Source organism: Apteryx mantelli, chromosome 1 (assembly GCF_036417845.1).
Source record: "Apteryx mantelli isolate bAptMan1 chromosome 1, bAptMan1.hap1, whole genome shotgun sequence".
Lineage (NCBI taxonomy): Eukaryota > Metazoa > Chordata > Aves > Apterygiformes > Apterygidae > Apteryx > Apteryx mantelli.
Genome location: NC_089978.1, coordinates 70,412,399 through 70,427,143, shown reverse-complemented (window position 1 = coordinate 70,427,143; position 14,745 = coordinate 70,412,399). Strand labels below are relative to the sequence as shown.

Sequence of the window (14,745 nt, the reverse complement as noted above, 5' to 3'; positions counted from 1 at the left end):
AGAATCTCAGTGACCTTTTTGTATCTTTTAGAGAAGCATCTTTTTTGGTAAAGACTTTAGAGCCATACAACTTGACTACAGAAGAAGCTGAGAATTTAGTATCTTAGACAACCTTACATTCTTTAATAAAACTATTTGGATGAATCATTTCAAGTGAATGCTAGCTTGCCATGTCATAATGAATGTAATAAAATGATTAATAATGGATACTTCTCACTGAGAGAGGCAGGATTTGCTTAGATCTTTTATAGAGAGGCTGTATATCAAATTATAATTGGTGCCTAGCCCAATCACAGAATGGTTGAGGCTGGAAGGGACCTCTGGAGATCATCTAGTCCAACCCCCCTCCTCAAGCAGGGTCACCTACAGCACATTCCCCAGGATTGTGTCCAGATGGCTTTTGAATATCTCCAAGGAAGGAGACTCCACAACCTCTCTGGGCAACCTGTTCCAGTGCTCTGTCACCCTCACAGTGAAGAAGTTTTTCCTCATGTTCAGACAGAACTTCCTGTGTTCCAGGTTGCGCCTGTTGCCTCTCATCCTATTGCTGGGCACCACTGAGAAGAGTCTGGCCCCATCCTCTCTACACCCTCCCTTCAGATACTTATACACATGTTGATAAGATCCCCCCTCAGTCTTCTCTTTTCCAGACTGAAGAGTCCCAGCTCTCTCAGCCTTTCCTCATATGAGAGATGCTCCAGTCCCTTAATCATCTTAGTGGCCCTTTGTTGGACTTGCTCCAGTAGCTACATATCTCTCTCATTCTGGGGAGCCCAGAACTGGACCCAGCACTCCAGATTTGGCCTCAGCAACACTGAGCAGAGGGGAAGGATCACCACCCTTGACCTGCTGGCAACTTCCTAATGTAGCCCAGGATGCCGCTGGCCTTCTTGGCCACAAGGGCAAATTGCTGGCTCATGGTCAACTTGTTGTCCACCAGGACCCCGAGGTCTTCCTCTGCAGAGCTGCTTTCCAGGGGTCGGCTCCCTGCCAAGAGAATATCCTTTCTGAAAGGGAGTATATGAAGCCACGAGTTGGAAAAAATACCACAGATAGAAGAATGAGAGTATATGAGGGGGAAAAAAGGAGTGCAAGAGAGGAATTTATTTCATCTGTTGCATTTAGGAAACTCAGATCTGGAAGAGAATAAGGATAGGAGGAAAAGTAAGAAATAAATGGATAGAGGAAAACATTACCTGACTAGAGAAGTGCTTCTGCTTGCAGCACAAGACATAATGTTTCTACAAGTTTTGTGAAAAATGACAGCTGGACAGAGGGGAGGAGTCCAAATTAGTACATCTTTTGAGGGGCAAGTGGGCAAAATTCAACTAGTGTACATTTTTGGCAATAGCTCCCAGTTGTCTTATGTATAGCCAGAGTACATGGCTCTTTTGCTGTGTTCCTTGGTCCAGTAGGAGAGAGAAAGAGATATTTGACTGAGGGAAGAACTGTAATTAGATGGGATGCCTGTGGACATAGAGAAGACCCAAGGAGAATGCTGGGGGGAAGGAAAGAAGCCTTTCTAGCCTGCAGGTTAGGGAAGTTCTTCAAGGGGTAAGAGAAGTCACAGACAGATGGCAGGGGTCTGGAGTCAGTGTCAAGAAAGAGTGATAGGCAGTAAGGACATATGGAATACACCTGTATAAAAACAGGCTGCTTATTTATTTCTTTATTATTTTTGTTTCTATTGTTCCAGGAAAATATTTAAAGGAGTTGTAAGCTAAAGTGTTTTCTGGCATGCAACTCTATAGTGTATTACTCTTCAATACATTACTAACATAGTTTGACACAGATGTAATGCAAAAACTGCTGAATACTCCTTATTCATGCTCTGTATTTTAGTGATAGCTGTGCTCAACCTGCATGTGTACACACATACTTAGTGCTAAATGTTCAAAATAGTATGTTTCTCTGTTTAAGCAAAAAAAAACAGAGATCTATTGTAATAGACAACAATCACTACAATGGAAAAGTGCTAGGAATAGCATACATGTACAAATGCAGGTTTGCCAGAAATTCTCTTTACCTGTCCTCTTCCATGACCAAACATCATTTACAGCACAGCACCATTTCTCTTTGGCATAACTTATGGAAGATTTTTTTCCTCCAGAAAACAGTTCATATAGTAATATGCTTTGACTTGAGTCTTTTAAAGTTTTCAGATTTCACTCATATGTTCATAGTAAAAGCTTTCTAGTGTTTGTGTCAGTACATCACTTAAACAGTGAAACAGATTCTGAAAGATAGAATCTGAGTACCTGAGGTTTCTGACTTTTGGCCATGTAAACTCATAAGGTTAATATCTTCCGGAAATATCAGCCCACCTCTCACCGAACCCATAAATATACATAAATTCATCACACTTACATATGTGCAGTTGCCATGGTTACCTACAATTGCCAGTGGTTGGTAATTCAAAGCACAAGTGATACAGGTATGCTATCACTTCTACTTGAAATAATGTTTTTCTACCTAGGAAGCAATGGAACAGTAGTAAAAATATTTGCTAGTTTTCTTTTACATTAAGTCACTTGTATGTGATGGTAAAAACATATTACATGTTGCACATCATCTGTGGACTGAATATTGTGGTACTCAGAGCTATATACACTATAGCAGGCAGTACCTTGTCAAGGAGGTTTACAAGCAGGAGTCATTCATATTTCACCTAGAAATAAAGAAACACTCTGCACTATAACACCTTAAATGATATATGTAATATAGATTAAAGAAATATAGATCAAGACAGCAAAAATTTCCATTTGAAATGCATTTCATTGAGTGGAATTTATTTGTTATTATGATACTAATTTGAACCTACATTATTTAGGTTTAAAAAAGACAAATTTTCTTCCTTCAAAACCTAACTGCCTCTGAATTGTGCAGAGTTAATGGAACTAATTGTTTTCTTGTTAGGAGTTGGTAGGTCAATGGAATCCAAGCTGGTTTCTTTGGGAATTAAAACCTGTGGAGATCTACAGTGTGCTTCAATGTCAAAACTGCAGAAAGAATTTGGTCCAAAAACAGGACAAATGCTTTACAGATTTTGTCGTGGTTTGGATGATCGACCTGTTCGAACAGAAAAAGAAAGAAAATCTGTTTCAGCAGAAATAAACTATGGAATAAGGTTTACACAGGTAAATTCAAACTTGCTTTCTTTTCTACTGTGACTTCTTTCAACTGTAGAGGATTCTTCTCCTCTGGGCAGCTGGTCCACTGCTTGACTGTCCTCATGGTAGAAAGGTTTTTTTCCTTATAAATCCTAAGTTCTTCATCTTCTAGGAGTATGCCTAAAATTTGGCTTATAATTCTGAATCAAGTTTTCTTTAAAAAAAAAAAAAAAAAAACTTATTTCCAGAAGGTCTTTGTATTTCCCATTATTTCAGCATCAGGATAGGAATCTACCATCTTGCCTAACTTCGGCTACATACAGCATAAACGTAAAACACTTGAAATTAAATAAGACATTTGCCTGTGAGTCAGCTTGCTCTTTTCAGTTGAGAAAATCTTATGTATTTTTAAATCTTAGCAATGCACATTTCATCAACTGCCAGACTTTGTGAACTGGATTACATTGATTCTTAATGATTTACGTCATGTATTTGAAAATCAGTGGTGTTCTAAGCAGTGGAATGTTGGCTTTTCCTTTTAGCCTAAGGAAGCAGAAGCTTTCCTTCTGAGCCTCTCAGAAGAAATTCAACGTAGACTTGAAGCTGCTGGTATGAAGGGTAAACGGTTAACTCTTAAAATTATGGTCAGAAAGGCTGGGGCACCAATGGAGCCTGCAAAATATGGAGGTCATGGAATCTGTGATAATATTGCCAGGTAACTATGCATCAAGAAGTGAATGGTCAGTAGTAGGCATGGGCCCATTTCTGCAGGCTCTTTAGCACTGAAACTTTCAGCAAGACAGGACAGAAATTTTAAAGGTGCTTAGTACCATTCTGTTTGCACATCAAACCTACGCTAACATCAGATGTAGAATACTATTCTCAAAGTTCTCTGTGTTTTGGTTATATATATGCAGTCCTTCAGTCATCAGCACACATCAGAAATTGAAAGGTTTGGGGGTATAGAAGAAAAGATTAATGGTTTTCGGAGGTAGCAGGCATGGGAAAGAAGGAATCTGACTCCAGAAATGCATTCTTTGTGGTTTGAAAATGCTTTCTTGAAAAAATGTACTCTTGTGTGTCTGGATGCTCCTTAAAAATAAGTGGTTTAGTGAAATAACGTTCAATAAATTATTGTGGTTATCCATTTCTCTTGGTGGGGATGTACATTTTTCCTCTCCTTGGAAAGTAGAGGCTTAATAATTGGCTTAATAATCCATAATTTAATATTATTCTTGATTTGATAATAGTCTCATGAAATACTAGTTTATAAAGGCTTTTGATCTTTTAAAGGTTTTCTCTTCAAATGATAGGCCATCTGTAACGTGTATTGTTGTTGTACATTTGTCCATTCTCCTCAATATTGGAGCTATTTTTCCTTTTGCAGTACTTGCAGAAGTCATGTTTACATCCTGCACTCTGAAGCATGTGCAGCAACACTTTCATTCCTGTCAGTGACCAGCTGAGTTGAAATGTTCTGTTGCTGCAAACTATCCTCTCCCTCAGTTGTGTAGTATTTCGTACTTTCATTTTTCTTGAGCTTTCTGCTGTTCCTTGATAGCTTCTTAATCTCATGTTGATTGTGACAGTTAGAGTCAATTCTCAAGGAAAAATGCCTTTGTCTTGTCAAGAAGGGTGTCTGAGCGGTACTCTGCTTCTTCAAATCTGGAACACATGGGGACTAGGGGCAGTAACTGCAGAATTACTTGCTACAGAAGCCTGTGAGGCCATTTAGAATTCTGAGGATTGGAGTTGTCATCAGACATCTTGGACTGCAGAGATCCATCTCAGTACAGACAAATTTCTTTGTGTCAAGTCTCTCCCTGCTGTTTGTTTCACCAGTAAGTCTGCAAGAGAATATTTTTTGCTCCTAGAAGGGAACAGACCATGGTAAACTAGCATGGAGCTAAGAAGGCTGGATCTCTTAAATCTGTGTCTCTAAATCTCAAGTTCAGAATGGTGCCCAGCATTTCAGTTGTTTGAAAAGGTGAACATGTCTCTTGACCTTCAAAGGGATGTTTTTTCATATAGTCATAAGTTCCTTATCAGAAGTACCTTTATTTTCTTGTGGGTCATTACCATTACCAACATAGTGAAGCATCTTTCTGCCTGGTCTCACTGCAGCGCTGTTGATCTTATCAAGATGCTACCCATGATGCCTGTCCATCTCTGGTGAAATAGGATAACCCAGTTACTGAGCCTGGATAGTCAGTTGATAGGGCACTGTCAAAGGAGTACAACCTTCAGCTGCTGCAAGCAATCCTGTAACTCTTACCCGCTGTTTGTTTCTCACCTTCTTTTGTTCTCTGTTGTTCAACTGGATGATTTTCAAATCTGTGTTGACAAAAGATTTTTTTCCTCATATTTAATTATATGCTTGGATACTCATCAAAATACAGGAATGAAATCTAGACATATGGCATCTTGTAGTTATATGTTGTTTCATGCAAGATTGTCTCAGAACCTTCTAAATATATTCTTCAGGCAGACACTTTTCTCATTGAAGTTGTTGTTTCTTAGGTAGAGGGATGATCCTTGCTTTTATGGGAGGGTTGATTTGGCCTCTTCAAAGACAGGTCTCTTCTACTTTTCCCTTTATCTCAGATTGTTATAACACACAAATCCTTCCAGAACTGAAGGATCATTTGCTTAGGGCAGCTCATAGCTGAAGAAGTAGGGACTTTCAGTGGTTTAGAGCTGAATAGTAGGATGGGCATGCACAGTGTCTGTCTTGTACTTGTGAGCTTTTGACATACAATTCTGCTACCATGTACTGTATTAGAAAACAGAACAGTGCAAAATTCATTTTCTGAGATGTTAGTGGTATTTTTACTGTGTCATCTTAAGTCCTGATGGTACCATAGAACCTTGTAAAATATACATTTTTTACATAGCCCCCTGTGAAATATTTTTCTGGAATGGTGTGTACCTTTAGACTTAGCCTACATTTCTCCCTAAAATTTTGTGCGAGTTGCTTCTTAACCATGGAATTGATCTGCTTTCTTCTTTTTCTTAAAACATCAGCCTGTAAGGCTTAGGGAGTTCTTCATATCCTTCATACAAAGAAAGCTTTTCTTTTCATTTTGGCAGGACCAGACCTTTCCGGAGATCACTTGGCTGTTCATGTCGGTTTCTGACAGATCCAAAAAACTTTAACCAGACACCATGAAAGTGGGTAGTAAGTTGTCATGAGGACACCCTCAAAATGTCAGCCATGCCGGTTGGAACTTCCTTTTGTTCTCAGAGCCCATTCCATCAGAGCACTGCATCAGTGACCTCCGTGAGAAAATTTTCCATCCCTCTAATATGTCTGATTAGCCACCTGAAACTCTGACCATAACTTTCCCAAATACTGTGCCATTAGAGTATCCAGAACTACCAAGCACTCAAACTGCACTTCCTGAAACTCAACAGCTAGGTAATTTTGTGGGAGAGCTGCTGCCTAAGGTTGCCCACAGTGTGACTGTGTACTTGGAATGTTGCTTATAGTTTAAAAAAAAAAAAAAAAGTTCCTTACCCATAACCAGAGTTCTTCCTAATCTGTAATCTTCATGCATGTTCCTACATCTGCTTCTGCCTCAGAATTCCTTCTGAAACTCTTGCCTTAGACTTTGGTCAGCTGAGAGGAAGTTGAAATGATGATGAGCAGCCCCCTTCCTGTGGATTATGAACTGAGCTTAAATGAAGGGTAGTACAGGAGTGCACTTCTGCGAGTACTGCAAAGTGAAACGTTTTTGTCTGGCTTCAGTTGACAGCATGAATATAAATCTGTCCTAGGACAAATTAATGTTGGGACTGCACACTCTCAGAATGGTCAATTAGTAAGTAATTTGTCTTTCTGTAGAACATGCTATGTTTTAATTACCTTCAAAAAGAAATCACAGAACAAAAAAATAGTGTTCTATTTCTGTATACTAAGAAATTATGATGTGTCTTTCTTTGAAGCCCTCTCTGTAATAAATACAGAATTGTTGTTTTCTTTAGGATTTGTGGAATAGTTTCTTTTTTTAAAACACTTTGTATTCATTGTAGAACTGTGACTCTAGACCATGCAACGGACAGTGCAAAAATAATTGGGAAAGAAACTCTAAACATGTTTCACACAATGAAACTGAACATATCAGATATGCGAGGGGTAAGTCAATGTGAAAACCCAAATTTATTTTCTTTATCAAGTATCTTTGTCTTCTTTCATAAACTTTCGGTTCTCTAGGGTAGGTGATAACCAAATTTAAGCAAAAGCATAGGTAATACAAAGCTTATGTGAATTAGACTATACGATCATATTGTTTTGTATGTTTACTTTTGAAAAACACAGTTATCAAGCAAAAAACACATAAAAATATATATTGTAGTGTGACATGGATTAATCCACAACTTGAATAAAGCAGCCTGAGGTAACAAAGTTAGACTGTACCATCTGCAATTGTATTAGCATGTATAAATTTGATATTGTCTTAGAATTTCCACTAAACTTTGGCACAATTATTAGTAAAGCAACTAATATAAATACTGCTTATAATGCCAGACAGAGATACAGACCAGAGCAGATACTGCTCTAGACTTCAAGTCTTAAATCCAGAAAAGTTAGCAGGCCATGGCTTGGCCTTTGTCTGAAGGTAAAACTGCTGGCTCTTTTGCATCATGGCTTAGTTTAGGAGACTTGCTTATCTCAGTGGTTCTGTCATAGCACTGTAAATCCATGACGAGAATATATTGGCATCAGCCACTTGTTACCACAGAGCACAACAGGCTTTCTAAAACAAACTTGCATTTATAGGTGTAGAAGCAGGTTCTTGAATCAGAATTGCCTTGCAAAGTCAGGACTGTGGCTCAGGTTTCTTCCTGGAACTGATGAAATGTTTATCATCATCTCTTAGTCTTTTTCCTGTTGTGTTGTCTGTCTGTCTGTCTCCTTAGCTGTCTTTCTTGACTTCTTACATGGTTCTGTTTCACTTGATTTCTTTAGCCCTTGTTTTAGAGAATTCTTCTTTAAAGTTAGAATCCAGTGGATGTTGCATTTGTTGTTTTGCAAAACAAGATACTTCCTCTGACCGAGTGGCTCTGTTCAGTTCTGGAGGGTCCATTCAGTTCTAGATTAAGTGCAGGTATATCTAAGGTCCCTGGGTGGTATCATTTCAGCTGACTTCAGACATCTCCCATGTATATATGTCTGTATCGGAGCTAGTCACCATAGGCTTCCCTTATACATAAAGTGAGTCATGCTGTAAAAGTGCCCTTTTTTTCTCTGTCTCTAGAAAAGGTCCTAGAGTGATAACCTTAGATATAAGTGCCTACATTTGGGCAGGTGAATCCATTCACTTGTCCCATAGACTAAGATAACACTTTAACTCTATTGGTCTTCCTGAAAAAAGGAAAAATAAAAAGGCAAAGATGTTGATACAACAAACACAAATATTTCAAAGACTTCTTACGTATTCCAGAGCTAAATCTGGAAATGTTTAAAGGTAGAAAGATAAAAGTGAAAAAATAAATGTTTACAATGATGTTTTAATATCCTATTAACTGTAACTAATAAACATATACCAAATAATAATCCTTGCTGTGTAATTATAGAAAAAGATGGTGGAAATATATGCACTAGCTCTTTCATGCTTTCTGAGCCCTTTTCTCTTAAGAGTTATGGAGAATTAGCAGTAAACTTGCACAAGGTACAGGTATATTCTTAATTGGACACAATTTTTGAACAGTCTGTTCTAGTATTTTAAAGCAAAAAGTGAGAATGTTTTTCAAAATTAGGAAAACATCCGATAAAGAGTACATTCATCAAAGTACTTTCATCCTTTGAGACTTTGAGAGAACCATTTCTAGAAGGGAAACATTATTTTTCTCATCTTTGGACTCTGAAGTGCTAAATTTAGTATAGATTGTGCTGAGGAAAAGAAAATTCCTTCTTGTATGTGTAGCCAGATTTAACACTAATCACTTTTTCTGGTCAGTACTTTCTGTATTTGTTAGTGTCTAAGAAATTTTATAGTAAATGCATTGTTTTATCATCCAGTTGACAGCACTTTTCTTTGTCAGAAAAGTTAAGACGGTATTATTTTTGTAACTTCTTAGTTGTTGGATTGTGGTGACTAATCCTGGGATTTGTTTGGGATGTCTTCAGTAGCTGTTTATGTGTATTTCAACATACTTTTTATTAATTTTCTCACCTATCCACAGTAGGCAGATGGTTTCATGGGAAGGGAAAAGACAATGCTATTATGAAAGCATTATATATTTTTTTTAACTTCATAAAATGAATGTATTAATGTTTTGGGTTTAGGTTGGAATTCAGGTACAGCAGTTAGTTCCCATCAGTAAAACTACTTCAGCTCACTCAACAGTACAATCTGGACACTTACCTGGTGGATCACATTCAGTCATTGATCTTTTTCATGTTCAGAAAGCAAAAAAGTGCTCTGAAGAAGAACATAAGGAAGGTCAGTAAGCTTTTTACTTTGCATTTGTGATAATGATCAGTTCTTAATGGCTCAAACTTAGTTTATCTTTCTGAATACTTATTCAATATTATACGAGTACAAATTATATAAGATAAACTCTTTGAGAACATGTTTTGCTGCTGCAAATGAAAAGGCTACAAATAAAAAATTGTATAGGATTAGTCCAATATTTTTTTAAGTAAATAGTAACAGAGTGTGCTTAAAAATAGAAAGTTTTATAATAATGCCTAATACTGTATAAACTGTTCAGTAATGAAAAGTGGAAATTAGCTTCAATGTGGCTTGGAACTTCAGAGTATTTTTAACAAGTTGATGATCGTTCTGTATCTTGTTTTCGTGTGTATAGTATTTGTGGCTGCTATGGACCTTGAGATATCTTCTGATTCAAGAACTTGCACTTTTCTTCCATCTCGCGGTACTCATCTTGCATCTGGTCTCAATTCTAATGTTAACAAGACTGAGTCTGCTGTCAAATGGAATGGCTTACATTCTCCTATCAGTGTAAAATCCAGGCTTAATTTGAGTATTGAGGTTCCATCTGCTTCCCAGGTAAAATCTGAGAATATAAGGCATCTGCTATATATTTTAATAATTTATGGAAATGCTGGTCTGATTTGGATAGAACAAGAAAAGTTGCATTACACTTTTTTAAAAAAATAAAAAGAACTCCGGTAGAATAGAATGCACAGTACAAGATTGTTACTGATGCAAAAATATTTTGCCTTAATAAAAGGGTTTTTAAAAGCAGTCTTTTACAGGCTAACTTGAAGAAAAAGAATTATATTTATTCAAAGGAGAGAAGCTTAATCTTCCAGTATCTTTTTCCCTTCCCTGTACTTGTCAAAGGACTGAAATGGATGGAAATGGAAAAGATGCTGAGGCTACAATATTAAAAAATATCATCGTACACCTATTACAGTCTAAGCTCTTTAAAGTAACACAAAGCCTAACTAAAGAACATGAAGAAACGTTGGAAAAACTTCCATCAAAGAAATTAGACACAATCTAGAGTTACTGCTTAATGTTTATATGATTATGATATAATGTAGATTTGTAAATTCCCTTTTATTATTCTGCCAAAAATTATTTCTGAATAGCTGAATTACTGATGAAGAATTTTGTCAAGTGCTTTGTGTCATTTTCATGAAAGCAGAGCTTTTAACCATTTTCCATCCTTTTTTATAGTAGCAGTATTCTTTGCCATCAACCCCAATAAAGGATGATCAAGTATTCTTCTGCATTTATTTTTTTAGTCATGTATTCCATACCTATCTTTAAATTACACTGTAGATCTATCTTCAAGTTTTAGTCGGTGAGAAGGAACTGAATGGTAAATAGTCTTACACTACCTCTTACACTTTTACAATGGCTCTGTTCTAAGCTTCTGCCTAAAAGAGTGTCAAACTTGTATGTAAATTAGACTGTCCAGCTTCCTGTCTTTTTTTCAAATTTTCTTCAAATTGTGTTGAAGCTAAATTGGACACTTAATATTTGTACAGAACATCACCTTTTTAGATGAGAGGAAGACAATCTTTTTTTAGGTAAAGTATTTCTTTTGGGGTTTTTTTTGTTTGCTTTTTTAAACAAATGAAAAGCCTCCTTATTTCCACCCCATATGTTATCTAAGCAGACATCTTGTTATGAGAGTCTGTTATGAGCAAGCTGCACTGAATTCTGTAGGAATCTTAGGTGTAAGCAGCCTTAAATGCTTTTCTGTAAAATATTCCTGTAATTTAAATCTGTAAACTATCTGTTTATGTTCTGTTAACAGCTTTCCCAAATATTTATACACTTGTAGAAGCTGATCATGCTTTTGGCAGAGAAGTGTTGTTTCTATAAAGCAATACTCAGGCTAGCTCAGGATCTAAAGGCAATCTGACTGCACAATGTGGAACTCCATTTACTGAGCATCTCTTATAGAAATAAGATAATGATTATATATAGAAATATATATGAACAAGAGAAAATATACTAGCTACGTAGAGGAGTTCCTAAAGCTTTGGTGTCCTTACTGTCCAATATGCTCATTTTCCTTCTGCTTCATAACCATAATATAATATGAAATTCAGTACAGCAAAGGAGTTATGACAGTGAGTCCCATGCTACTTTTTATGTAGTATGTTCTAGGAATGGAACAGGAAGCTATTTTACGCACAGGATTTCCAGAAAATGTTTATAGAGGTATATATGTAGCAAACTTGGAATGAAGAAACACAAATAAAATGTGGAATGAATAACTGAAGAGGTTAATCATATGGACAGCTTTCATCAAAACATTTCCATTACATGGGCCAAGTAGCTTTTTATAGGTACTTGTTGTTCTTCTGTAAATCCAGAATCTGGTCATGAGATCCAAATTTTCTTCCTAGAGGTGAAAGATAGAATGAAGTTTTCCATTACCCCTAGGGAGTCCTGGTTAGCAGCACTTACAGGCAAACATCAGCCTTCATCTACCTGGTTCATTCTCCTTGTGAGAAAAATAGTGCTGTAGATTTTGTCAGTTGTATTTATTATGTCACTTGTGCAGCTGTCATTATATACTCTGAATTTCAGGTACTGAGAGGTCATTTCAGTTACTTCAAGTTGATAATTGACTGTGAGTACCATTTATAGCAAGCAAAAAGTTGAATCTAAAGCTCGTTTCATTATCAAATTCTGTGACAAAAATCTGACAGTATGCAAACATAATTAATAACATTAAAGTAAATTGGTAACATGTCCCACATGTTACCTAGAACTATATAAAGAAGGAAATTAATGGCTTACTGCTTTGGACCAGATACCAGCTTTGTATTCCTACCAACAGGTTGCCTATATTTAATTTGAACTCAGAATTTTGGTTTTATTATTGCTAGATGGTTATAGAGGAAAACTTGCGTAGAATTTGTGATGAGTATACTAAATATTGTGAAAAGATAAAACTGAGCACTCATATGTGCTGAACTACTTTCAAACTTTTTTACATTTTGATGCTGCAGAGTGTATTACTATCAGGTTCCCAAGTAAGTTCACATATACAAATTACTACGATAAAAAATTTTTCCTTTGTTTTTTGAAATTCAAGTGTTGTTGAGCTAATATTTTGAGTAAAATTAACACTGATTTTTTTTCTCAGAAAAATCTAAAAACTGTTTTATATCATTTGTAGCTAGATAAGTCTGTACTGGAAGCTCTGCCACCTGATCTCCGAGAACAAGTAGAGCAAATATACACCATTCAGCAGGGCGAAGCTTACAGAGATAGTAAAAAAGAGTCAGTAAATGGATGTAACACTGCACTTCTGTCACAACCAGTTGGAACTGTGCTTTTACAAATACCAGAGCTCCAAGAACCAAATGCCGATATGGGAATTAATGTAATAGCCCTGCCAGCATTCTCACAGGTAGGATGTTTGCAGAGTATCAGTAAAGACCAACTTTCCACCTACAGGAAGAGTTAACAGCTTTATTCTTGAGGCATGATTACTAGAATCTGTTACTTACTCAAAATTAATTATGGTCCTTTAGTATCTTCAATAAAGTCTGTTTTAAAATGTATCTTGATGAGTCCCAAACATAATATGATATTATTTATTAAAGATATATAGTCATCAGTATGCCTATGTTTTTGCTATTGTTTAATAATGTCCTCATTTACACTTTGCTTTGCAATCCAGTGTGCGAATAGCCTTTTTCTGCATTGCAGCTGAGTTACACTGCACCATCAGTCTAAAGCAGCCCTAAAATCAGCTTAGCTAGTCACAGGAGACTCACTCTGTTGTAAGTGGATGTTTTGATGGTGTAAAGCCAATGTACCAGCTTCTGTAAATGTGATTATTTTTATCATATTCCTGGGAGAAAGTGAGACATGCCCAAGGATTGTGTCCATCTCCATAATTTTTAAATGCGCTTTTATACGGCAGGTGAGGGAAGTGAAAAGGTGTTTCTCAAAATAGTGGCCTGAAGTGGGAGCAGGCTGCAGTAGTGATGCTCCCAGTGATAATGCTCCCATCAATCTAAGACAGTCCTGAACAGATGTAAGGTAAATGAATCAGATTGGACTACCTAGAGATATAATATCTTGCAGAGACATCATTTAAAATAGAGCAGTATCAACAGTAATTTTATTTTTTCTTTTGCTATTCCATTGCTGTTCTCAAAGTGATATCATCTAATCAGATTTATAAAGAGATTCGCTTCTTGTTTATAAGTGGTAATGCTGCTTACCTAACAAAGAATGAAGAGAAAACTGGATATAAATTGCTGACCTGTTTTTCAGCAAATAGTAGATAATGCTTATTTATTATTTAAAAGAGGTGTAGTCCATTCTGCTATTAAAAATTTCATCACCTTGTTCAAGTTGATTGGTTCAAAAGCAGTTTGGTCAGTTTTCATTCCTGAGCTGCAGAGCTGGCTTTCCTCTATAGAGATTTTGGAAGAGTAGTATATGAACTCTCCATACCCCAGTAGTTTTAAATTACATAGTTAAATTCTTGCTTATCCATGGGCATACTGTGGACTTGTGGGTTAAATTATACTACGCATATACACCCTCTCTTTGTTTTACCACTTAATATACCACTTAATATTATTTATGTAAAAATTACATTTGTTTTGCATTGTCATGTTTATGCTTTATCCAAGTTATTCTAAATCCTATTAATTAGATAATTGAGAATTGGTTGTTGGATTTTTAATAACAGCATTATTTTTTGAAATTGAGAAATGTCTAATTGGCACATTCAAAGGCTTTGGTTTACCTATTTCTATCTCTTAAGGCATCTTGTGACTCTGTTACTTGATCCACACGTTAGCTTAGCTAGAGCAGCCTTTTTTGTTTTGAGATGGCGCAGGAAGAATTGGCTATTTCCTATTAATTTATAGGGGATATCCATACAATCTATTTCAGAACACCTTAGAATTGTACTCTGAATTGTCTCCTGAAAACCGTTCACTTTACTCATTGACAAAAGGGGAACTAAGGTTTACAGTTTCCATTTTCTGAGTTACATCCAAGTTTGATGCCCAGGTAGATATGGTTGAATAGCTTCCTTAGCCTTGAAAAAAAAATGTTAAAAAAAATTAATTAATATGGAAGGATCTTTTCTGTGTTAAAATCAAATATGAACTTGCTTTAAAATATGATATATCATCTTTGTCTAAATATATTTTGACACAGACTTTTTTTTA

At 36.3% G+C, this 14,745-nt stretch overlaps 1 protein-coding gene across 5 annotated transcripts in view; it reads left to right on the top strand.

Moving 5' to 3' along the window:
- The window catches only part of REV1 (REV1 DNA directed polymerase), a 62,667-nt gene that overhangs the window by 40,749 nt on the left and 7,173 nt on the right, over positions 1-14,745 (top strand). For 2 of the 5 annotated variants that reach the window (XM_067294610.1, XM_067294604.1), the window contains exons 13-18: positions 2,917-3,137; positions 3,653-3,825; positions 7,143-7,245; positions 9,400-9,556; positions 9,924-10,126; positions 12,726-12,959. In XM_067294610.1, the coding sequence (XP_067150711.1) occupies positions 2,917-3,137; positions 3,653-3,825; positions 7,143-7,245; positions 9,400-9,556; positions 9,924-10,126; positions 12,726-12,959 (1,091 nt within the window). The remainder of the gene's footprint in view (positions 1-2,916; positions 3,138-3,652; positions 3,826-7,142; positions 7,246-9,399; positions 9,557-9,923; positions 10,127-12,725; positions 12,960-14,745) is intronic. The other 3 variants (XM_067294615.1, XM_067294619.1, XM_067294617.1) reach the window with 3 other exon arrangements.